Genomic DNA, 26,092 nt, shown 5'->3' with positions numbered 1-26,092 from the left:
TGAAGAGGCTAGGAAATTCGCGTGTGTACAGGTTGTGAACAATTTATCGATTCATTTATTTTGTCAAGGCAAGTTGCCGGGCTAGTTATTTGTTATCGCACTTAAAATTTGATATTGCGAGAACCTCCCAAGGAACACCCAAGGAATTCCCAAGAAACTCCCAAGGACTCCCAAAGGACTCCCAAGGATCCCTTACAAGGATCTCCTAAGGCCATTACAATGCTTGAGGACATTCTTCGCCCCGCTTTCGGCAACCAGATCCATGCATCAACATTGTTGCCATAACAAAAACGAAAAAGCAGCTGTGCACTCACCAAGAGACGAGTGCCAAGTAAAATTAAACACCATTCGCTTGTAAATCAATACAGTCGTTTATACCTAACCAGACGTATACGCCGTTTAGCATGGCTAGAACTATTCTACGTATGTCCATGTCTCTCGAATGTCTTAATTTTTGGTTCTCGTAGTGGTCACGTTCACGATCGCGTCGAACAACGTCCCGAAGACTGAAGAGAACGCCTCGCATTCTGCAACAGCGGAAGTTGCGTCACGCACCACAGCGTGCGACGGTTCGGGTAGGTACGGTTAGCGGCCGAGGCTAGGGAAAAAGTGTACGTGGAACACGCTGCGCTTCCGGCGATCCATTGCGAAGCATCCCGCACACAACTGACAGGGCACGCACGCATAAATGAACTTCTTTCCGGAATACCGCGTGCCCACCACATGTTTTTGTTTTCTTCCTTTCTTTAACCCCCATAAGCAACAGAACGCATGCTGGTTCAAGAGTGCAGCGTCGCCACGTACTGCGTCTGAACGTCGGAACAACATAAAGAGACGCGGCAACAACAATCCCCCACGCGCCGCGCGAACTGAAGCCGCCGACGCATCGCATTGCAGCACGCACTCCGCGTACATGTATACTTTGTCGTAAACCGTGCCTCGCTAAATCCGTGCAGTGAGCGTACTCTGCAGCGCGGGTCTCGCGTTCAGATAAGGACAACGTGCCGCGTCTGTGACAACCTTTACGTTGAAGTACTTGGTCGGAGTTGAAAGCGTGTTACACATTTACCGCGGAGCCGATTCGAGCGCTCAAGAGGAGCCGTTGAATGTGTCACGCCTCGTGCGTTTACGCACTCAGGTGCGCGCGGAGTGTGACATTCAGGTGTTCATACTCGTCGGTGGCGTCGTCTGCTCAAAGCGCTTTTGTAACGACGGGGCAGACGGCGCGTGCAAGCGGACGCCAGCGTCGCTTTGTAGTGTAAGAACAGTGGGAATGGGTTTACCGGAAGTGAAACAACAACAACGACGACGACAACAAAAAGATTGTCGCTATGGGACGAGCACTCTGTTAAGAAATTGTCGAAGCTTGCACGAAGAACTAAACCGTGCAAGCCTTGAAACAGAGAAACTGCACGATTCTGAAGACTGAAATGGTTGCGTCAATAGGTCGGTTTTAGGTCGTTCCTAGGATTTAGCTAGATGATGCTAGGATGTTCCTGCGTTCATCATCAGCTCAGAGAGGTTCCAGTTGAACCACACATCGTCACAGACACGACATGGACGTCCAACCTGAGACGAACCTGGCACTTAAAGCCGGCGTTCGGACATTTTACATAAATCTACGGACACTTTGTCGTTGGCGTAGGTTTTCCATCGCTTCGGGGGTCTTCTCTACACTGGCGTTGCCGTTCCCGTTCCCCAGCGTTGGGCTTCTTCCCTATGGTTGACTTCTTACTTATTAGTGGACCAATGGTGAATATCAGTATTTGTACCCAATTTCTGTAGCACACACCCTTCAATGGCGATGATAGTTTCTAGCAGTCGTCGTTGCCTTTCCCGTTAGTGTTGGCTTTTTTTTTTTTTTCAATTACCAGCGGTGATTGTGATGCGGCGCACACATTACTGCACCTGAAGCAGGTTCCTGGTTAAAAACGTTCCAGTGTCGAGACGGATTGAAGGTAGAGTCTAAAGCACGGCGGCCGTGACGTGTTTCCGGCGGCTAGCACTGAATCTAGCCGGCGCTTGCAGGGGGAAAAACTCTTGGCCATTGATATTTGTAGCTGGTTCAAAGCAGAGCCATGCTTTATTTATGCCCGTGCGTGCTTTAGTACGCGTGCATCCATATACGCTCGCCAAACTGAAGAACTCTTGGGTGCGGGAGCGGAATCCCTTCTCCGTCCACTTCGGCACAAGCTACGCCAAAGGCGCATCATGGTTGGGGGCTCTGGAACATTTTTCGCAACCTAAAGGCGTCCTTGCAACTCGCTCTCATTCAAATACGACCGGCACACCCGGGAATCGAACCCGTGCCCTCGTGCTCAGCATCGTAACGCCTTATACATGTCTATACGTCGTCCCCAAAGGCCCAACGTGGTCCGTCTCTGCGCCTTTTCTCGGGATCGCTGCGCGAGGTTACTGCTTACGCAGTACTGCACCGTACTTCCGGCTGATCGGAGCCACAGTTCTCGAAAGAGGGAAGATGGGGTCCGGAGATTACAGCTTCCGAGACTCGCGGCAAACCTACGGCGGCGGCGGCTGATGATGACCTGCACGCAGAGCGGGGCTACGGAGGCAGTCGGCTCCCTTCTCCTCGCCATCTTCTTCGGCTTTCTCGGAACTTCGCGTCCTCTCTTGTTTTGTTGAGAGAGAGAAAGAGAGAGAGAGAGAGAGGGGAAGAGCGTGTAATCGTGTAGGAAGGAGGCTGTGCAACAGCACGCCTTGCACCGCGGGTCAGTTCGACTGGGTGACTGGGTCGCACCGGCGCGGCTCTTCTTTCGTTGCCAAAAACAAAAACAAGCACCGCCGTGGTACCGTCGAATCACGCCGCAGCTCGTTCCTCCGTAAGAGCGAACTCATCGAACTAGTTTTCTTTCTTGCTTTATTGTTTTTTTTTCCTTTACCTGCTCGTTTGATACTTTTCGGAAACACGTTAACCGCGTTCCCGGGGAAGAACCACCACGTCCGTCGCCACAACGATACGTTATAAACTGGACAACGAGGCGAGGATTCGGTCACACTGGAAGTCTCCATCCATTTCAGAATCACGTTGACCCTCACTGGACCGACTTCCTCTGTTGCACCGTCGCCGTAATACGGATTGGCTCGTCAACGTTTCCTTTTAGGATGACTGCCAGTTCGGCGTGTTGGTAACGGTTCATGATGAGACAAGCGCAAAAAATACACACACTAAGAGAGGACACAGACAAGCGCTTACTAGCGATTGAAAATTTTATTTCGAAGCGAACACTAATAAATACATCACACGCATGTACGTCATTCCCAACTTCGCTTGTTTGTGAAGTCCCAAGCGCTTGTCTGTGTCCTCTCTGAGTGTGTGTATTTTTTGCGCTTGTCTCATCATGAACGTTTCCTTATCTCTGTTTTTTTTTTAATTTTTCAAAAGTACTACATCGCTGGCACTGAGCATGTTTTCTTGGCAACTGCTGCTAGACCATTTACTGATAAGGTCTTGCCTGGTCCGTGCGAACATGGATGGTAGCTAAGTGAATGCGATAGGCTCTCTCACGAAGCACTCATTAAAACACACTGGTGTTGGAAGTCCGTCACATTGCATTCCACCAGCCCTCCACTCTGAATCTTTGTGCACGTCGCCCGGACTTGCACTGTGCCATCGTACTATGTCACTCTTTGTCCAAGCAACGTTGTCATGTGAATGCGCTATTCACGGTGTCATCAGACGACGCCATCAATCGGTCATTTGGCTTTTGGTGTCATTCACGAGTTTCTTAGGCCGCCAAACGCTGCTATTTTTGTACTCACGAGGCGGTTTCACCTAGAGGGGGGGGGGGGGGTGACTTTAAATGAAAAGACGAGAAAAGTGAGCCCCGTAACTGTCTCTCAGGGGGGGGGGGGGGGGACACCTCAACAGTAGCTCACGAGGGATGGGGGTAAAGAAGGGATTAAAATGATAGGATTAAAAGGTGAGGAGATAGAGAGAGAGGAAAAAGAGAGCGAGGCCAGGGACAGCGAACGACGGAAGTGACTCGGGAGAAGATAGGAAAGATGGAGACGGTCGCAGGAGTCCGAGGACGGGGCACCACTGGCGAGAGCTCTTGTCGGTGACAGGAGATGGCGTAGGGCTAATCCAGTCCGCCAGTGCTACACTGCAGTCGTCGTCGGGGACAGGCGTCAGGAGGTGGCGTAGGACCAACCCAGTCGGCCATAGCTGCACTGTCGTCGAAGATCGCGAGGGCAGAACCGGTCGGCTCGGAATCTAGCGAGCGGGAAGGGTTTTCATCTGAACTACGTTCTCTGTGTTTGCATCTTGGTTCGGAGCACCAGCCACAAAATACAGCGCTAGCAAGATTTTTTTCCCTGTCTTCTTTGGCCTGTTGCATTCGCCCTCATTACTACATTCGAACTTCTGACGAAGAATATGTAGCTGTACCAAAGACAGCGCAGTATAACAGTGTGTTTGAGGCCATAGCCCCCCTTCTGGGGGGGGGGGGGGGGGGGGGCTTGCCCTAATCCCACTACTTCTCGAAATTCGGATAGTGGAGAGAGTGCCCACCCGAAAAAAGTTTCTGGCTAAGGACCTGATTCGAAGCATATCATTCAAACTGCCGAACTAATTCGCATGGTACCACAATTCGTTAGCAACCGATAATGTTCGCTAAAGTAGCCTAATGAACAAATTAGCTTATTAAAATCAAACAAAGCAACAAAGCAGTTTATTAAAATAGCCCAATGATTCAATGATAGCTAATGTTCGCTATCATTGGTAACGCCTACACTATCATAATCGAATCTCAGTCCGGTAAGGCACGACACCCGCATATAGGAGTGAGCTTTCAAAAACGAAAGAAATGTAGAACAAAAGCTGCACTTTCATAAACTTACAAACTTGTGCGCGTATACCGTAAATGACGCGCGTTTGTTACGCTTGATCGAAATGAAAACTCCACTCAAGAGTCATTTATCAAGGAGAATGTCTACCTTCGAGCGAAAGCTAGGACACAGACCATGGTCTATAGCCGCGTTGCGAAACTGGTTAATGAACATTTGAACATTCCGGCGGGAGTAGACGATTCATAACACCGTTGGGTACTTGAGCTGTTCGAAAAATTAGCCGACCGCGCCTTAACATTCAGGTACGCCTCCATTCGCTTCGTGGGTGCGTCTGTGTTCCCGTTTATCATGCTGTCTTCTTTGCACCGTTTAAAGTGTTTGCTGATTATACGAATCGACTATCGTGACAACATATCATGCTTAAAGTAGCGCAAATAAAAAACAAATTCCTTTCACCTCAACCCCCCGTACCAATAACTGCAAATCACTCTAGGTGCGTGCTCCTGCAACGCTTTTCTCGTATATCGGTACGGTCCCTTGTCGCCCGTGCATTCTCTCAACGGCGTCACGCTCCTTACGTGGAAGAAAATGGCCGCTGTTGCCCAGCAGCACTTACTAAACCGGAAGTACGCGAGTGTGCACCCGCACGTATGAGAAGGGTGTGGCTCCAACGGAACCCCTCTCGTGGGGAGGGTACGGCGACAGGAAGGCTATACACGCGAAGGAAAAAAAAAAAAAACGAGCGTGTGTTTTAGTGCTCGCGCTATAATACCCGTGCGAACATTTCGAAGCACGGGTTCGCCATGACGGCCACTCGATTTTCTGTGCAGTGGCCGCGGAACCGCGTACACCGGCACTGGAGACAACTGCGGCTCCGCGATTGTTGAGCCGCCGTGGCCAGAGTGATATAGTTAATGCACGGATTTGATTAATTCTTCGTGCTCGCAGCTTCGAACCCAATTGCGGCTTTGTTTAGTGTTAAGTTTTGGCCTCACTTCGCATGGAGCAATGGTTCATCACGAACCCCGCCAGCCGATTTGAGTTCAAGGCGGGACAGGGAGAGTGCTGAACGTTTGATCAACATCGCTTTGCTGAACTCCGTTTTTGAGACAAACCGGCTTCAGACCACACGGAACCTTAAGATCAATGCTTAGGCAAATTCATGTACGCTTGATGAAGTGTCACGTGTTGCAGGTCCCATAAACACTGGCTCCAGATTTCCCCCTCTAGCGCGCCACTTGAAACTGCATGCACTTGTGCACTCGGGAAGTCGACCGCGTTTCCGTAGTGCCTCGATAGGTGGCCACTCATGTGGCTATTCTTACCCTGTAAGCAGGATCGGTGGGCCAAACAACACTCAAAGACGAATGACATCGGCCTCAACTTTCCCGCAACAGTTCTTCGCAACAAGTATTTAAATAGCGTTTCCTTCAAACCCGGATTTGATTGTATGTATTCCGTTAAAGAGGCTACCAGGCTCGATGTAATTAGCCATTGGAATGACTGGCTTACAATAAAATTTATTCCACCATCCGGATCTAATAAGTGCACGTAACCTTTACGTGAGACGAAGTGGTTCTAACCGCCCTCTACTCACGATACGAAATTAAAAAAAAAAATTCACAGCATATCCACGGAGTGAATGGTAATTAGTGGAGCGAAGCGTCCGTCCGTCCGTGCTTGCGTCGGCGTGTCTGCCTGTCTTTTTGTATGCCTGTTTGTTCTGGCGACGAGCACGAGCAACGGCATGAGCCAGCGCTACGCTTCGTGCATGGCCCACCAACGATCCGACACTTACGGCGACAATCCAGGAGACAGAGAGGAACTCGTTCCTCACGCACCCAGGCACAGCCCACGCAGCAGCCAATCGGAGAGTAATGTTGCAGCGTTATCTAGAATATTCTCACTCAACTGCAGTTTGTATGTATGTATGGATGGATATGGCTGTACCCTTTAGATCGGGCGGTGGACCAAGCCGTAATACTTAATGAGCCAAAAACTATATTTATTTATTTTTCCTTAAAAAGTGAGTTTGAGGATTCGTACTTTGCAGTGAAGAGTTCAATTTTCACTCGTGCCTTGACTTTAGCCACCAATCAGATAAGCTCCTTCTAGTTAAGTCTACTTGCTTAAAGTCTATTTTGCCCTCCCGGTCCCTAAACCCCAGTGCTTTAAAAATTCTGCGCCATCATCCTGAACTATAGGGTGAAGCCCTTTACAGAACATTATCAAGTGTTCAGCAGTACTTCTATGAAATGTACTTCTATGAGACAGCGCCATCTATTATACTGTTCGGAAAATACTGCCGGTTACGCCTGACGCGAGAGAAGGTCGGACTAAGAGGAGCTTAGCTCCTAAAAACTTTAGAAATAAGTGACACGCTACAACGCCTATGATAAAGCTGATGTTTGTGGCGCGAAGTTCAATAGACAACGAAATATGAGCCGAATTTTATCCAGCGTATAATAGTCACGCCTGCTTTGGGCACCGGCGAATTAAAAGTGAGTAGCGAGAGTATCAAACGTATATAGCTGCTTCCTTATCGTTAAAAAACACGATCCATATTCAACGTAATCTCATCAAGGGGGCGCGCTCTGAAAGCAGTTCATCATCACATAACGCGGGACGTCAAACGTACATGTTTAGCACCCTTCTGCAATGTACAACGAAACAATATTCGAACTTGAACCCCGAAATACTAACATATTCAAGTCCATTATTTGCTCAGCGACTCGTTTCGCAACAGGGCGGCTTGAAAATACCTAATATTTTCATTAGCGCTTGTCGAGAGCGAGGTTTTCGCCATTGCAATGCTTTCCTTCTTGTGTCTTTGTCATCGTTCTGTGCTCGCGCTATAACTATCACCATGTCATACCAACTAGCCCAAGCTGCCACACTTCAAAGGGAACGAACTCGCTCGTTCCTGCAGAGCGTAGGAACGAGCGAGTTCGGCCCAGGAACCCCTTCAGTTTCCGCCGTACTGCACAGAATTAGCGCGCGACCGCGTTCTAACCGCGTTCCGGTCTCACTGATTGCTAAACGCTAAACGGTGCACCAACACTCCCGGTTTCTCGAAGCGTTCGCAGCAAACAGGGAGCGGGAACAAATGGCGGGCTCTTCGAGAACGGTAAGACGGTAACGAGACCTCCCCCTCCCCCTTATACGCACACACATCGTAAGGGACACTAGCCCCCTCTAGCGACTGTATACGGCGCGACGGTGAAGAACGATCCCCAGAAAGGAACGAATTTTCGTTCGAAGCCGCGCCGCTATGTAATTTGCTTTTCTCTCTTTCCAGCGGCTCGGCCTGACCGCGCGCGACGTGTGTAATTAGCGCCGGCCGCCAAGGCGCTCACCGGGCCTCTTTCGTTCGCAGGTCGCCTTCGACTTGGGAATCAGGCGGAGGGGATTAGGCTCGTTTCGCATCGTGTGGCTTTCGCGCGCGACTTTCTTTTTCCTCTCTTCTTGCCCGCAATCTTCCGTTAACGTCACCCGAGAGTGCAAAAGCGAGCCGTGAACTGGCTGCTCCGTGTGGTACCGAAGGAGACAACGAACGCAGCCGTTTAGGACACTCACCATAAGTCATATATGAACGTCACTTGACTCTTAACGTCACTCGATTATCAACGGTGATCGACTCCGAACGTCATCTAATTATCAACGATAATTGGCTCTGAACATGAGCTGACTGTCGACTTCACTTGGCTCTCAACTTCACGTCACCTGACTACCAACGTCAGTCGACCCAGAACATCATTTTGCTATCAGATGAGCTTGTGAAGGGCCTTGTTGGGGTGTTATTGGAAAGAGTTGACAACGACGGCAGACAAGGAAAACACACATGTCTGTCTAGTTCTTGTCGGCCGCCTTTGTGAATTTCGCAGCGCTGTCTCTTTCATCTATCACCTTACTTTCAACGTCAGTCGGCTATCTCATTACGTTCTCTGACGGTCAATGTTAGTCGACACCCCACAATACATGACTATCCCCGTCAGCCGTCTCCAGGGGCGGATCGAGCGACTCATCTTAAGGGGGGGGGGTCACTTGAAGTAACACCGGAGGAGGGGGGGGGGTTTGACTTGTTTTCACTAACACGAATACCCCGTTATAACATGACGGTGGTCCCACTCATTTGTTATAAATAGTGATAAGAAGCGGACGACAAGAATTGAAGAAAGGGAATGGGGTGCTGACACAGACTGTGGGGGGGGGGGGGGATCACTCCTTACCCCCCTCCCTCTGAATCCGCAACTGGCTGCCTCCTAACAGAACGTCAGCGCACCATCAACATCAGTTGTCTCAACACACACTGGCCATCATCACCCATCGCACTGCGGTGTGATCGGTGACCGTCCTACATAATCTGAGATGTGGCTGAGGTGCCCACGCCCACACAGACATTTGTTGTATAGGCGTGCCTTTGCATGTATGGCGCACTTCAATATTTTCTCTCTTTCTTTGTTGTTTCCTGTGCTGATTGAGCGAGGCGCTGAAAACTATGGCACAACCGGAACTGAGTTTCCAGGTTTCCTTATCAAAAAAAAAAAAAAAAGATCTGACTTTTTCTTTACCTACTTCTGTCATGTTCCAGTCAAACTTCACCTAATAATTGAAATTAACACTCACTCAAAAATAGTGAACATTAAAAAAACAAAAACACATATATCAAGGAACGCCAGGTAACCACGAGTGCTTATAGCCAACCGCAAGAAGAATAGGAGTAGTCATAAGAGGGCCAAGGTGAGTCTATATGTCTGTGAGAACACGATGAACTTCCTGCGCGCCACCAGCGCGCTTGAACTGTGTTTAACCTACACTAGGCTTCCCTCTCTCACTCCCTTCCCCGTGGCAGGGTAGACAACAAGCGATGATACATGGCCAAACTACCTCTCCCCTTCCATCCGTCACTCCCCTTTCCTTCAGTGGTGTGATTTGAGTGATATGTGGGGTTTAACGTCCCAAAACCACCATATGATTATGAGAGACGCTCTATAGTGGAGAGCTCCGGAAATTTCGACCACCCGGGATTCTTTAACGTGCACCCAAATATGAGCACACGGGCCTACAGCACTTTCGCCTCCATCGAAAATGCAGCCACCGCAGCCGAGATTTGATCCCGCGACTTGAGAGAAGCAGTCCAGTACCACAGCCAGCGGCCTTGCATGATACTGGACTGGCAGCCGTGCCAGTATACCTCCCTCCACAGCGGGATCCAGTGTCAGCCAGTCACCCTTTCTGCTGATGACACAATCATACCTGGTGGTTGCGTTGCTTCGGCGAAGTCAAGCTTAGTCATAAAAAAAAAAGAAATTAAGGGGAAAAAAGATACTTCCATGGGCAGCGCATTTGGGCAAAGCAAAAATTACCCATTAGTTCCTCACAAGTGGATAATGCCCCGCAGCCCCACTTCCGGACCCATTAGCGTCGTCCATTCACTGGGTCTCCGTCATATCTGCATCGACCATCAGTGAAGATGGCTCGGCAACGGCCCCTAACCAGCGATTTCGGTACCATCGTTGTCGGCGCATGCATACATGCATGGGGCGGCGACGATAATCGCTCGTGCGCTCTGTATTAGCATAAGCAGCTCTTGTATAAGCTAATCGTGGCAGCACGCGAAGGGGGAGGCTCGCGTCGCCGTGATAAGGCATCCTCGGCCGCGGCGTGCGCCGCGCAAATGTGAAAGGCAAATAACTCGTCCCTTGAAAGGTGACATTGCCGCCCTCGCGGCGTCAGACGAGCGCGCCCCTCCAAAGCGTGATCCGTGGAACACCCAGGGAATCTTCCAAAGCACCGAGGGAGGTCCGAGACGTATTAAGGAGGGTGGCGCCGCGGCCGGGAGTCGAAAGCTAACGAGCCCAACAGCGCCCTCGGAGAAAAGAGACCCTCCGACAGCGTTCCATCAATATAGGCGGAGTGGCCTAGCAATACGGAAGAAGAGTTGCTCTACCCTTGCACAGTCGATACGGAATTCAATGTTCGACTGTCGACGACCATTGCGTGTTATAGCTCGGAGTTCAATGGCTCGTCACTTCGACGTGGGCAGATTTTGTGAGCGGGCTCATGAGTATTTTAGTAGGAATCATGGGCGTGTACATGGCCCGGGCAGGGAGCCCCCCCCCCCCCCCCCCCCTTTTTTTTTAATAATCTAAAGCGGGAGTCCATTCAGCCCCATATACCACTGCTCTCAGTCGGAACTGTCCCATTATGGCCATGGCGGTTATGGCATTATGCCATGACATTATGGCAGCCGTTGAACACTGATGTTGCATTCAAGGAGTTATTTACTTCACAACTTTACTGTGTTAAGGCAGAAGACCCAAGGTATGCGACTGTGAGAAGCACATCATCACCTCTTTTTTTTTTATCTCACCGACCACAAGCATTCTTTGTTTTCTTTAGAACTCGACTACCAAGTGACGGGTCGAATAAATGCACTGAACTTAGACTTCACACCGTCCAAAAGGGAACCCGCGGCACGCCTATGGCAGGTATTGATGGGTACTTTAAGTGTCGTTCAAGTGACGCTGCTTGATCGGTGAACCGAGCCTTAGGAGGTCAAAACCCTTATAGGGGAACCCATTTAAGTGATACTCTCACAACAGGATCGCTCGTATCAGTCTCATACGCCCTCGTAAAGGTAAAAGTTTGGCAGAAAATGCGGCATGCCACATGAAAAAGTTCCAGATGGCTCAGTAAATGCAGGGAACAACCACGATCCCTCCCTTAAAGCAGACTACAGAGCTCACTCCAGCATTCTTCGCACGAGTGCTGACGTTTTGCAGCAACTCTACAAAAGGTCGCCGTGAGACGCCTTGGTGCGCTGGGCTGTCTCCGCGGATGCCTACGTCGAAATCGTCCCGAACCCCCTATTTTATCGACAGCGTTCAATCTCGCCTATACAGAAACAAAGTATCTGCAACGTCAAGTTCGGCGCGATTGTGGCTCATATCCCAGTCTACAAACGAAGCAGAAACTGCCAGCCTTCACTCACAGACAGTATATAAAAGCCGTGCTCGACAGGCTACATTCTGCTTCAGACGAAAGGGCCAAAAACACTCCAGGTGGAACCCCTATAAACACACGACAATGCCGACGAACTGAAACAAAGAGGCACGAAGAAAAAAAAAACACCGATACATAGCGACCGTCTTGACGCAGGACAACTGCGCAGTGCGTCGACCCTTCCTGCTCTTTTGAAAGCCAACCGAAAGTATAGGGGCTCACCACCCAACAAAGCAGCAACCTAAAGGGGGAAAAAAGGCGTAAAAACAAAGCACCAATCCGCAGTGGCGGTGTATGCGGCAGCCCCGCAGTCATCTCCAAGCGAATGCTTATACAACAAAGCGCCTCACGCACGCAACTATACAACGTCGTATAGCCGTCCAAGCGACGGCTGTGCCACGAACGCGATGAAGGCCCGGGACACTTCAGCAGGGAACTGTCTCAAAGGGCCACTGTACTTCTCGGCCAGGAGGGAGGCCTCAGCGCGATGTCGGCCCGGATAGCGAAGACGTTGGAGAAATAGGCGCCAGCTAGCACAGACCTGGAGCTGCGGGCATGACCAGCTGCCGGTTGCCGCGGCTCGACAACAGCCGTCAGCCTCCTCGCCTAATGACAGCAAAAGAGCAGCTTCGTCCCGACATAATGTCGGGGTTTGCGCAAAGACAGAGACCGGCAGCCACCGATTAAGCCATTCCGGAATGCGGAGGAGTGAGTTTTTGAAAGAAAGAAGACGGAGGGGGCAAGAAGAAGGCTGTAGAATAAAGAAGAAGACACACAAAGGGACGCGTATAAGCTCTTCTGGGTAATCGGCCAAAGACCGAAGCTTTAAGAAGGAAGCGGCAGTATTGCGGAATGAGTGCGCGCGTTTCTTAATTTTTGGTCATCCTACACGTCTCGACTGGCCCGTCGTCCCAGGCTGAGCTGTTGTCTTTCGTGAAACGCACACGGCGCTAGTACCGGCGGTTGACGAACTGAAGCAGTCTGTGTGGACAGGTCGTGTCCCATAGGGTGATCAATCTCTTGTCAACTGCTTCGTCACTTGATGTACCTCTCAAATTTTAATACGCATCACTCGTGGAGATTATTATTATTTGATTTGCATACAGAGATACACAAGGACACAGCGGAAAGAGGGAGAGAGCAAGCTGGCAACTGCCAACTGGAGGGGCGCAACACCTGCTCACTCTTTCAGGAGGAGAGAAGAAACAGAAAAAACAGAAGAAACAAATACCAGAAAGAAGAAAGGGGAAAGATGAGGAACAAAAAAAATGGCGATACAAAGAAAAACAAGCAAATCTTGTTTACAAATGCGAGAATTTTAGTTTTAGCGACAACTGTATCCTATATATACACGCATCGGTATGATACAACACAGTACGGTGAAGCGCGTGTCTTGTCAATTCAGCCATCACACCGCAATGTGGTAGGTTATCAGCCGCTGATTCCAACACAGACATCAGCTGATACGATTGCGTTCGTCTGTATGGTGTTATTTTACGTAATAGCCGGCTTAGTTTTTAAGAGTCCCGCACATGAACTGTGCCGCTGCCGCAACTCCACGCGATGTGCGTCAGCTCACGTCGTGCTACAAAGCCGATTTTGAGATATGGACACCCTACGCGATTTTTATCCTATAGCAGCATCAAAATAAATGCGCTAATAAATATTCTCATCGAATACCTCGCGGCACAGCTACAAAGAAAATTCATAGCGACTTTTCTGAAAGACAACATCAGTAATTGACAAATCATTACATCCTGGTCCAAATTTTTCGTAAATAAATAGTTCTCGCACGTATAAGAAAGAAGGTTTGTTTCTTTATAAGTTCAGGGAAGTTCTTTTTTTTTTTTTGCGTAAGCTGTTAATTTCGCTGACATTACTTGGTGGAATTGTTGAGAGTTCGGCGCCTATAGGTTTCCCCCTTTGTGATGCACATGCAATTACCACGGCCCAACGACCAAAGTACGAGCATGACGCTCACCGCATGGTCGTTAGCGATGTGAGACAAAGCAAGCAAGCAAGCAAGCAAACAAGCAAGCAAGCAAGCAAGCAAGCAAAAGAAAGAAAGAAAGAAAGAAAGAAAGAAAGAAAGAAAGAAAGAAAGAAAGAAAGAAAGAAAGAAAGAAAGAAAGAAAGAAAGAACGTCGTCACGCGCATGAAGATATATACCATATACCCAGCCCGCACGACACGTCCTGTCGTCTAGCCGCGTCCTGCCGTGTACACGACCGGTAACAACCCTTGTTCCCTCGCCACGTGCTGTCACGTCCTGCTCGAGTTTTTTCGCTGTCACTATAGTATGTCAACGTCGCCAAGCTTTTCAGGCCTCGACAGTGTCGGCGCATCATCGCGCTCTGTCGTCGTGTCCGTGCCTACGTCATCTCGCGACCAGATGCGTCACGCGCCTGTCCTCGAGACCCAATGCCCAGCAAGCTGCCCTGTACCGCCTGTTTCCGAGGTCACCACACGCTCAGTATCAGTGTCGGCCTTCCGATTCACAAAGCTGCGCAAGCGTTGTTGATGATGATGTTGGCGGTTGTGGTGGCGTAATATGGCTACAAAAGTATACTTGGCCTGGTATACACGATAAAGCCTTCGGTACCTTTAATGTTTTTAAGTTACTGTGAACCAAGCGTCTTTAATATACCTTTATGGGTGTACACATGGCATTCGGATGTTTCATGCCTAACGCAATCGTGTTGAAGGAGTGAAATCAACCCATTTGATTGATTGATTGATTGATTTGTGGGGTTTAACGTCCCAAAACCACCATTTGATTATGAGAGACGCCGTAGTGGAGGGTTCCGGAAATTTCGACCACCTGAAGTTCTTTAACGTACACCCAAATCTGAGTACACGGGCCTACAACATTTCCGCCTCCATCGAAAATGCAGCCGCCACAGCCGGGAATCGAACCCGCGACCTGCGGGTCAGCAGCCGAGTACCTTAGCCACTAGACCACCGCGGCGGGGCCGAAATCAACCCATTTGTTGTTTGCTGGTCCTTCATAAAGATTAACGATAACTACAACTTAACGTGAGAAATTCAGTAATTAAACGTGCGCATAAGACCGGCACAATCTACTGTCACATGTTTCTTTGCGTGCCTAGTTGGTGGGCAGAACACATAACTCATATAATGTGTGTTTTTTTGTAGCAACGGCTTTTCTCACTGTACAGATAGTGACTGATATCAGCGGGGTTTTACGCTCCGAAACCATAACATAAGCAGGCAATTTCGACCACCTGGTGGTCTTTGACCTGAATGGACATCGCGCATTAAACTGACCTCTAGCGTTTCACCGCCATTAAAATGCGACCAACGTGGCGGGGATCGAACCGGCGACCTTAAGGTTAGCAGCCGAGCACTGTAACCACTACCCAGCCGTGGCGGACTTTGTCCTTTTCAAGTCCCTGCTTAAGTTAGGCGCTCGTACTGACGCGAACCTTTAAAACGAGGGTCGTCGAGAACAATGGCATACACGGCACGCGTGTAATAGCGCTCTATATACAAAATCAACAAAGACACGGTGGTCACGACTTACCCGTGGCTATCGACCAACAATATCTCGCTGCTGTCCACGCCGTCCATGGCGACCAACTCCCGCACAAAGATCTCGTATGGACCTTCAAGCAAAGAAAAAAAAAACACATCATTCAAAACTGCCTGCCGACAAGAAGGCTATTAATATGAATCTGTTTCACTGCCAAAACTGGCTCGTAACAGAACTTAAAATTTCAAGCGTCAAGTTTATTCACGGAATTGCGCGATTTCGATGCATTGTGAAGGAGAAACGTTTCCGAGAGAAAGCAAAGAAATAAGAATTGCATCAAAATTAGGCAAAATAAGTTTGATAAGCACAATAATAGTTTGCCTATATCGGTATCGATTTACGTGTACTCATGTAGCAAATGAGTACAACTACATTGAAACATATAAATAAAAAAACAGAGCAAGAACTGAATAATATGCTAAATAATCCGACGAAAGCATATATGGCTCTAAATTTTATTCAAATAATTTAACAGTAACATAATAAAATCAGGGTTGTGAGTGTTCTAAACATTCCATCGAAACAGTAAGTTTGTTTACCATACTTCGAAGTAACTTTTGCTAGCAGACGGCTATTCGGTTCACTCAATTTCTGCTTTTAATTATTTAGCAATATGAATATGAAGTTTCCACCGCCTCTTTCATTACGCAATTACTACAGCAATTAGTTTAGTATTGCGTTCTGCTAGTGAGCACCATGCGTTAGGGTTGGTAACCAAAGCGCGGAGCACTTGGACGAGCGCGGAAGAGACGGGTCATACAAGTTCGACGCGACAGCATTCCTGAGCGCTGCATACAAAATAAACAAAACATCATAGCATATCCACGAAGTGAATGAGGCGAAGCTTCGGAAGGTTTCATTGGTAAACCGTGAATCGTCCGTTCATCCGCTGGCCACGTCCATCCATCCATCCATCCGCCCGTCCATCTAGTGAACACTTCAAGTGCCGCCATCTCGCATATTGTCATCATATACAAGTACCGCCATCTAGCAGACATTTCAAGAACTAGACAAGAGATGGCACGGCCGGACTCGACTCCTTCTCCGGCGCAGGTGGCTACCTACTACTACATACATCGAGGACGCACGACTTCGGGAGCTTCGCCCCTAAAACGAAACACTTCCGAGGTATTGGACAGATATGGTGCAACTCGGAAACGGCTTCGCCGTACAGCTACATCGCTTTATTGCAACGGCCACACAGAAACAAGCAAATATTTAGATGATCCTGAAGACACCAAACAAACTAGCGAATAAATATTATATAAAAAACAGGCATCTATCGCCAAAGGAGCTGTGGTTGGCATAAGCTCAAATGTTTATTGGGGGACCACTCCGTTGCAAGGGGGGCGCTGCGAGCGCTCGATGGTGACGGACGCACTCCACATCGCCTCCGTAGATTTTCTGCTATTTCTGCGGACATCCACCTTGGTACCCCTGAAACTTGGATTTATCGTCACCGCCAAGTTCTCCGCTTCGCCTAGACAACACCTTCGTCCAGGTGGGTCCAGTTTTGACAACTTGAGGGACGTCCTTCACTCCCGGCTACAACGCCGCCTCGCTAAGGGCTCTCAGCCCGGCGATGGCGGCCGCTAATGTGGTTACGGGCTATGATCCTACCTCAAGCCAAAATGCTGTCCATGGAGATTTCATCCTCCGAAAACCCTATGCCATCAGAAGATGAATACCTCGACGACATGGTGAGACTGTGGCAACGCAAGCAAGCGAAATCGAAGTCTGCGTCTCAACAACAACGAGACGCCACGGCGGGCCACCATTCCCCAGCCTTGCAAGGAACGCCGGCGCGCCATCCCTCCGGTGGTGTGCCTACCTCTGCTCCGTCCTCGCAGCCAGCGAAGCAACGCAAGTGGCGTCCGCGTCAAACTCCTCGCCTCTCTCGCGACGACTACATCGTAGTAGTGAAACCTCGCGTTCCCTGCGAGCTACGCACATTTGTCCCGGCCGATCGCGCGGGCGACGCCATCCGCAGCTACCTCGGCGACCTGACTACCACGCAAATTCAAGTGTGGCCAATCTGGGAACAGAACATCTTGGTCTGTAGCACCACCATTTTGCCTATGGCACAGCGACTCCTCGGGGACTTCTAGCTGCAAGTGGGGGACCAGCAGCTGCCCGTTCGAGGCCACGCCAAGGCACCAGGGGATACATGCAAGGGCGTCATCAATGTAAACCCTGCTGAAAGCCCGGAGAAGATAAAGTCTGAACTGTATTGGCCTCAAGGTACTATCCTTGCGGTCCGCAAACTCGGAGATTCCGCGGCGGCGGTGGTGACTTTCGAGGGCACGAAGTTACCCCGCTTCCTCTTCTACCACTGCGTGGCGACGTATATCCGCGCCTACAAGAAAACGGTCCCTGTATGCACCAAGTGCGGTACCATCGGCCATCGACCACCTCAGTGCCCTCACGCCGCTCCAACCCAGTGTGCCAAATGTGGAACCCCCGCACCTGCAGGTCTCAATGCCCACGACTGCCACCCCAAGTGCCTCCTCTGCCACGGCGCCCATGAGACTGGAACCAGTGGCTGCACGGCAAAATACAGAAAATATCGGAAACGCAAGCAGCCCTCAACATCTCCTCGAGGGACCACCTCATGTTCGTCACAGCCAGACAGCAGCACAAACCTGCATCATTCGGCTCCACCACTCCACGCCGACTCTCAAGCATTCCCACCGCTCGAAGCACCAGCGGCGGTACCTCAGGTGAGCAGTTGGGCAGGGAAAGCTGCTTCTAAGCCTCTCTCACCCCCTTCTGTCGATCCTCCTTCTCCAGAACTTGCGGCCCTTCGCCAGCAAGTTGCGGCACTTCAAAAGCAAAATTCTCTTTTAACTAAACAACTCGAACTCTTAAATAAGCGACTTCAACCCCAACAACAGTGTACTGCAAGGCCATCCGGTATTGCCTCCTCTGTCCAGGCGGCTACGCCAGCTACGTCCAAGCTTAGTCCTCGCGCTAAGTCCACTCCCATTAAACCGCCAGTTCAAGCAGCCATGTGTACTCCAGCACTCGGAACCGGTGCCACATCTACTCCAGAAGCTCTTGAAGCTCCTGGGGCACCTCAGGTTCTCTTGCCCGCTAACCAAACTCTCCCTAGCGAGGAGCGCACCCCGCGCGTAGAGGAACGCCTCACGCGCGTCGAAGCTTCGATTAATCACCTCCTCACCAGCTTCTCGGTCCAACGCATAGTAGTAGAGGTTGATTTGTGGGGTTTAACATCCCAAAACCACCATATGATTATGAGAGACGCCGTAGTGGAGTGCTCCGGAAATTTTGACCACCTGGGGTTCTTTAACGTGCACCCAAATCTGAGTAAACGGGAGCAGTAGAGGTTACCCAGGCTATTCAAGCCTGGGCAATCACCCAGTTTCAACCCAAGGCATCGCGTTCCCGCTCCTGCTCGGTGAGCAGTGAGGGTACAGCTCCACGGCGTCGTCGTAAGGTGGCTACCACCACCCCGCCGTCGGACAATCCGGCCTCCGTGCCCCTCCCTGCCTCTGAGGATTCCGAGCGGGACATGGAGGACCAAATATAACACCTAGGACAGTCACGATGGCTACCAATCGTACGTCCCGTTCAAACATTGCGTCTAAATTCGAGATCATACAGTGGAACCCTGGAGGCTTCGGGAACAGGCGAAAGCGTTCACATCTTTCCCTTTTCCTCAGCTCACTTGGCTCTCAGCCGGCCGTCTTGCGCTCCAAGAATCTGGCCCTGCTCCATCCCTTTCTGGATACTGCTCCTATGTAGGTGGCACCACCACATGCCTCCTCGTGCATAAAGCTTACATGGCGATACAGATCGACCTCGATCTGAATCTTCCTTACGACTACTGCATGATATCAGTGCTGTCTCAGCGTAGGGGCCAACCATCAATACATATCTTAAACGTGTACTGCCCCCCTCGCCTTTCGAGGGCTTCGTTTGCGCATCTCTTCCATCGGGCACTGCGTATAGCGGCCCGACAACCACTGGTGATTGTCGGGGACTTTAATGCCCCCAGCCCTCACTGGGGTTACCACTACGAGAAGGCCCGGGGCAGAGAGCTCAAGGAGCTCATTTCCTCGCTGAGCCTGACGCTTCTTACCGATCCGGCACAACCCACACGTTCCGGCAACTCGGTCACGCGAGACACATGCCCCGACCTCTCCCTCACCCGTCACATCCGCGATGCTACATGGGAAAATTTAGGCGAAAACCTAGGCAGCGATCACTTTTTACTCCGCATTTCGTTCACACCGCGGCAGAAAATGCGCCAACACTGGGGTCAAGCCCGTCTCACCGATTGGACTCAGTTCAGAATGCAACCATTCCCCGCCGGCCTCTCCTCGACCGAATATGCAGCGTGGGCATCATACGCCCTTCATATGAAACAAGCGAACACTCGCACCCTTGCAACCTCTAGTTTGACTCCTGCAATCGATCCACACCTCCTACATCTTTGGCACGCTTGCCGCGGGCTCATAAGGCGCTGGGAACGCAACAAACTTAATCGGAAACTTCGCGCTCGCATTGAGGCGCTCACTGCAGAGGCGGCCGCATACTCCGCACAACTTTCCGATGCTAACTGGGCAGACGCCTGTTCGAAGGCTGCAAACCAGATGAGCTCTAAGAGTGCGTGGCGACTCTTTAGAAGCCTTCTCGATCCCTCCACCACCAGGGGAGAAACGCAACGCCAGCTCCACCGTGTTCTGCATGCATTTCAGGGCACTACGGATGAACTCGCGCGAGAACTTTGTGACCGCTACATGTGCCGCACAATTGATCCCGCAGGCCCAGCATATACGTATTCCGGCGCCCCTAACACCGACCTCGACGCCCCATACACGCTTTCTGATTTACGATTTGCACTCACGAAAATGCGACGGGGCACGGCCCCTGGACGCGACGGAATCACAGTATCGCTCCTGGCAAATCTTGCCGACCAAGCACACCTCTCGCTACTCCAGCTTATAAATTCAATATGGGACGGTTCTCCGCTTCCAACGGAATGAACCACATCGGTCGTGACATTCATTCCCAAATCGGCAAAGTCCGTTAGTATTGAGGCACTGAGACCCATCTCACTTACGTCTTGCGCAGGCAAACTCATGGAAACCATGGTTCGCGAACGCCTTTCCGCCTACTTGGAGGCCAGGAGCACCTTTGCCGACACGATGTCTGGCTTTCGCCCGCATCTGTCGGCGCAGGACGTCCTGCTCCAGCTTCAACACGATATCATAGAGCCGACTACTATGCGCCATAACGATAAAGCCGTGCTCGCTCTCGATCTCCGCGGGGCGCTCGACAACGTCAAACACAGCACTATACTCACTAACCTGTCTACCACAAACTGCGGGCAGAAGACTTTCAACTACATTCGCGCCTTTCTATCACATCGCACCGCCTTCATTCGCCTTAATTCTACCGAACACGGCCCGTACTTATTAGGAACGCGGGGTACATTTCAAGGGGCAGTCCTGTCTCCTCTGCTTTTTAACCTGGCGATGATGAACCTCCCCTCTCTTCTAAGCGAGGTCGAGGGAATACAACACGCACTATATGCGGACGATATCACAATCTGGACCAACACCGGCTCCTTAGCGCAAATCGAAGAACGCCTGCAAAAGGCTGCCCTTCTGGTGGACACCTACGCAGGTTCATGCGGCCTGGAGTGCTCTCCAGCTAAATCGGCTCTTCTTTCAGTCTCTCCGCTACCGCCGCCTCAAATTTTTCTTCCGTCCGGGCCCGTCCCGTCAGTGCAAAATATTCGGGTTCTTGGCCTTCACCTCACATCGTCCTTGGATCCAAAGGGCACAATAGCAGGCCGCAGACGCACCAGCGAACAGGTGAGCCGCATGATACGGCGAGTTTCTACCAAGCGCGGCGGCCTCCGCGGGTCTCAGTCCCTCCGATTGGCCCACGCGTTTGTGACCAGTCGCGTCCTCTACGCCTTGCCTTACCTTCGCCTGCGTCGTCGACACGAGCACCAGCTGGACGTCCTTCTTCGTTCAGTATACAAACGCGCTCTGGACCTACCTATTGCAACTTCCAACAGCCGATTCACGGCTCTGGGGGTACACAACACCTTTGCAGAGATGCGCGAAGCTCATTGCGTTAACCAAATCAATCGACTGTCGCAGACGGCTTCAGGGCGCCGTCTTCTACACAGACTTGGCCTTAACCCGATATCTGACCAAGACCCTCTGCAGCCGGTACCAGAGCTATGGCGTCAAAAGCTATGGGTGGAACCTCTACCCCGTAATATGAACCCCGACCTCCATCCTGGCCGTAGACTAGCACGCGCCGCGGCCCTTCATACGCGACACTCCGATCGTCCTGGTGTTTTCTACGTGGACGTCTCGGGTCCCTCCCCCTCGGGTCACTTCACGGCTGCCGTGATTGCAGAGGGCAAACACGTAGATGGCCTCTCCTTTCGAGCAGACACAGTAACGCACGCTGAAGAGGTTGCCGTAGCTTTGGCCGCCTCTCACCCTGCCTCACGCACCATCCTGACGGACTCGCGCTCGGCCTGTACTCAGTACCTTCAGGGTTCCATTGCTCCGCTGGCGGCTAGCCTACTACAGGCAGCCTCTTGGCGCTTTAACCCTCAGCCCATTCGTATAGTGTGGACCTCAGGCCACTCGGGCCTGCCCGGCAACGAGGCGGCAAATGCCGCTGCCCGCGCTTCTCCTGTCCAGGCCGTTGCCCCTCCATTTCCCGAGGCGGAATCTGGCAATACCAACCTGACGCGCTTTCGCGAAATTTTGGCTTATTACCGGGCTTCGCGCCACCTCTACCCGGACCCCGCACGCGGTTTGGAGAAAGCGGACGAACGACTGCTACGCCGCCTGCAGACGAACACCTTTATCAGTCCGGCGGTCGCCAGGCACTTTTTGCCGGAAATCGATGGTACCTGCTCGACCTGTCATGTGCTCGCCGACACATATCACGTCGTAGCATCGTGCCCAGTTAATCCCGTCCCTTTCTCATCCCCTTTTCCTATCCCAACTAGAGAGGCTTGGGAGGAGCACCTGCTCGGCTGCTCTACCTTGGCTGCACAACGCTCCTTGGTGGAGCGCGTACGGGCAGCTTCCAGCTCCACTGGCGTCCCGGAATAGGGTCTTGCCACTCTAGCACGCCGATGGGCCACGTCGGCACTCTCTAGTAAACTTTTTCTGAAATAAATGTTTTTTACCACCACCACCACCACCTCCGTTGCAAAAGGCACGCGCAAGCAGAGACGGCGCCAGCCCACTTCGGATAAATGACGCATCAGTCACCCGTTTTTTTTTTTTTTCCTTAATAGACACGCGGCAAATGAGAACGTACGTTTCGTTTCCACTAACCCACCCACTATGCTACGCTATATATATATATATATATATATATATATAAATATGGGACCCAATAAAACCGAAATAACACAAAATAAATCTTGACTTGACCGGTTTTTCAGCAGGCGCCCCGTATCCCACAGACGCCGCCACCTCGCATCTATGCAGATGATTCTTCCTTTCTCTGATCTTACTCGCTTTAAACTATTCGTTTCTGTCTATAACCCGCGATCAAGACAGGCCGCAGAAATTCGGTGCTAGTTTCGCTTATTTTCAAAGAACATGCGTGCTCGTATCGGTTGCCGAGCACCCTAAGATGATAAGATCCTGTTGAGCGGAGTGAGGTTGATGTCAATGTTCGAATTTATTAACTTTCACAAAATTTACAAATAAAAAAAATGACACCCGTGCGAATAACTTCACTCTAAAAAATATCGAGTAAAAAGGGTATCCTTTTGTCCCACAACAATAATCGTCATCATGCTTACGTGCGCTTCCTTTCTTGAAAACTCGGTGCTGGCCACTTTCTTATCGAGAATGCAATGTAAGCCTGATAATGGGCATGTCGATCGTGACCGCAATGTACCAGGCGCGGGGCGATAGCGCAAGGATGGAACGCAATATAGTTGACTATTATTGTTGTGTGACAAAAAGACAACCTTTTTACTCGCTCTTTTTTTAGTGTTCTCTTTAGTTTAGAAGCTTTTCCCATTCCTTATTTCGTAAATTTTAAACCTAGCGAAGCGCGGGAAGTGGTTGTCTTTTGCCGAACGCTTGCCTCCGCTCCTTCTCGCTCAGCAATATTAGAAGTTGGATCGCGCTCAGTTATCTCGCCCTGTTGGCGCGTCGACAAACTACGGGAAAGATAAAGAGAGTAAGTTGATGAGGGCAGTAGAGAACGGAAGCTGATGTGAGCTATACCGGACAAGTCAACCATCCATTTGTCGAAGGTGGCTTAATTGAGCAACATATGTTTTTCGCGGCTCTGCGGTGTGCTAACCCGAAGATTTCTAGTTCCGCGAAAGCTTTTCAGCCTTTCCTGAAGGCAACGGGTGAGCACAAGAATTCGGACCCATTATTTGGGCGGGTATTGATTTTGCCTGAGTACATGAGTAAAGCCAGTTTTCCGCAAGCCTGACTGGACTGACGGAAGTGCATTGTTGCTTGACTAATTGGTGAACACGGCAGCCAAGACCCTGTCGGGAAAATGCGTTTATTGATAGACTTGAATTCTAGTTGGCCCGGCTACAACTGATAGTTTCTTTTACTTTTGGCTTGTAGTTCAAATTATGTCAAGTAATTATAGGCTACTTCATGCTCATGTAATTCTCGTAGCCATGGTTTCAAAAATTGTGAGTCTTTACTTCTAATAGTGTCACTCAAATACACGCGATGGGCTAAATGCTTCTAAAAATCATTACAGAGAATGTCGATGGAGCCAACGTTTTCCCAGGTCAACTTTTCTTCGTCAATCAAGCTGTTGCCCTGACGAGGACAAGTCATCTTGCCGAATAAAACTTCTGATCACTTCAAGCCTCTCTGCGCCTCTGAACTTCATCAAGTTCTGAATTTCTGTAAGAAAACTACGCGCGCCGTATAACAAACGTGATCGAGTCAGATACGACGTGTCTTACTCGCGATTGTTGATAATTTTCGCATTGATTCGGACATTCTGGGTTCAACGTTTGTTCATCATATCTGTACATCAGTTGTAAATTAAAGCTGATTTTAAAAAATTGAAACTTTCACACTACGTGTGTCCGTTTTTTATATAAAAGTGCAATAAAAAGTTAATTTTATTTGTGCCGATCGAGTTTCGTCTTACTGAGAAATCCGTCAGCTTAACTTTCGCTTCTTCAGAAAACACGAACAAAATTAAAGAAAAAAAATTTCCACCCCCACTTCCCACGGGGAAAACTCGAGTAAATGCGTCACAGAGTCTTACGGAATGAAGGAGAAGCACTGCCTTCAACGAGTGGTGGGACGCTGATACGGTTGTGTAGCTCGAGCAGTCCGTTTTTACCTGCAGACGCTGCCTCCGTCGCTCTTGCGAGGCGAACGAAGGGAAGAGCAAGTATAGTTGCCACGAGCAACGCCTCCTAGATTTCCCGTGCCTGCCGGATGAGCGCAACAAACCAGTCATTTATGGCGGCGCTGCCTACGTAGAGGTAAGGATCTTTGTACTTGGCCTTTGAGATTAGCAATCTTGGTGTTTGCTACTAATTTCAGAGGATGCCTTGTACTAAAAAAAAAGTCGCTCGCTGAATGACGGCTTCACTTACGTAGGGTTAATTATAAATACGTTTACGCCTTTTAAAAAAATTTTTACGTTACTTTTGTTGCATACAAGCTCCAAAAACATAAAAAAAAAACTTTTTGAAGACACCCCCTACTTGAGTGGCGCCACCACCGTAGTTCCGACGACCGCCGCTTCGCAAGTGACCGCCGATAATCCGGCAGGCACGGGAAATTTAGGAGGCGTTGCCACGAGACGCAAGCGTGCGGCACCTACGGCTCCTGCGTTGGCGGCACGATACGCGAGGCACGAGCATGCGCAGTGGGAGTTTGGACGCCGACAACGAGTGGCATGGTGCGACGAAGAAATGCTCCGCATTTAAGAAGAGAACAGATTAAAAAAATTTTATGTCCGCATTGCCCAAGCGGCCAGCGGACCTGAAAGCGCATTCCGCTTGCATGCGAAGTGGGAAAGGAGGCCTGCGGCAACCCTCCTCCTCTCAATTTTTCTTCCTTTCCTTCTATTTGGGGACCTCACCAGTGACGTCATGAAAGAAATTTTATGCTTGTGGATTATTTCTAGTGGGATGTCCGGCAACCTCCAGTGGTAAAAGCAGCGCTACCACTGCCCAGAGTGAATACATGGAAGGTATAGGGAGTTTCCGGCCCCCTGATCAAGACGCGATTCATGCATTTTTTTTTCTCCCACTAAAAGCGTGCAGTGCTGTGTAAGCTACAGCGATATTCATTTGCCCGTCGAAAAAGAAAGCCACGGGATTCGTTTAGCGGACTTTTTCCTTCGCGGAATGGAATCCATACGCTGTGACACCACTGCTTGCAGTAAACAGGAAACGGACTACACTGGTAGTCGTCATTGTCGTTCTACAGACATTATATTATAAACGAGTTTGTATTGTAACGAAAATTATTGTTTGTTTCAACCAATGGACCCTTTTCACAATTCGAAAGTGTGCTTCTCTGCCCTACAGATTTGCCCAAATAATGGCGGTGCCTGCCATGAGTCACGCTGAAACGCAGTCTTTGTTGAACGTGCTGGGGCTTGACTATTATAAGTGTTTTTATCAAGAGCGACGACTCTAGATTTTACCCGTCATTGTGTAAGCAAACTACGCTTGAACAGGCTACTTGCAGTAAGTGG

General features: G+C 50.2%; 1 protein-coding gene across 1 annotated transcript in view; it reads right to left on the bottom strand.

The window, feature by feature from the left end:
- The window catches only part of LOC142774648 (uncharacterized), a 166,048-nt gene that overhangs the window by 40,993 nt on the left and 98,963 nt on the right, over window positions 1-26,092 (bottom strand). Inside the window, exon 9 of the mRNA XM_075875266.1 lies at window positions 15,359-15,440. Within this exon, the coding sequence (XP_075731381.1) occupies window positions 15,359-15,440 (82 nt within the window). The remainder of the gene's footprint in view (window positions 1-15,358; window positions 15,441-26,092) is intronic.

This window comes from Rhipicephalus microplus, chromosome 10, assembly GCF_043290135.1.
Source record: "Rhipicephalus microplus isolate Deutch F79 chromosome 10, USDA_Rmic, whole genome shotgun sequence".
NCBI lineage: Eukaryota > Metazoa > Arthropoda > Arachnida > Ixodida > Ixodidae > Rhipicephalus > Rhipicephalus microplus.
Note: the sequence above shows the minus strand (reverse complement) of the source record. Positions and strands in the feature narration are given on the sequence as shown.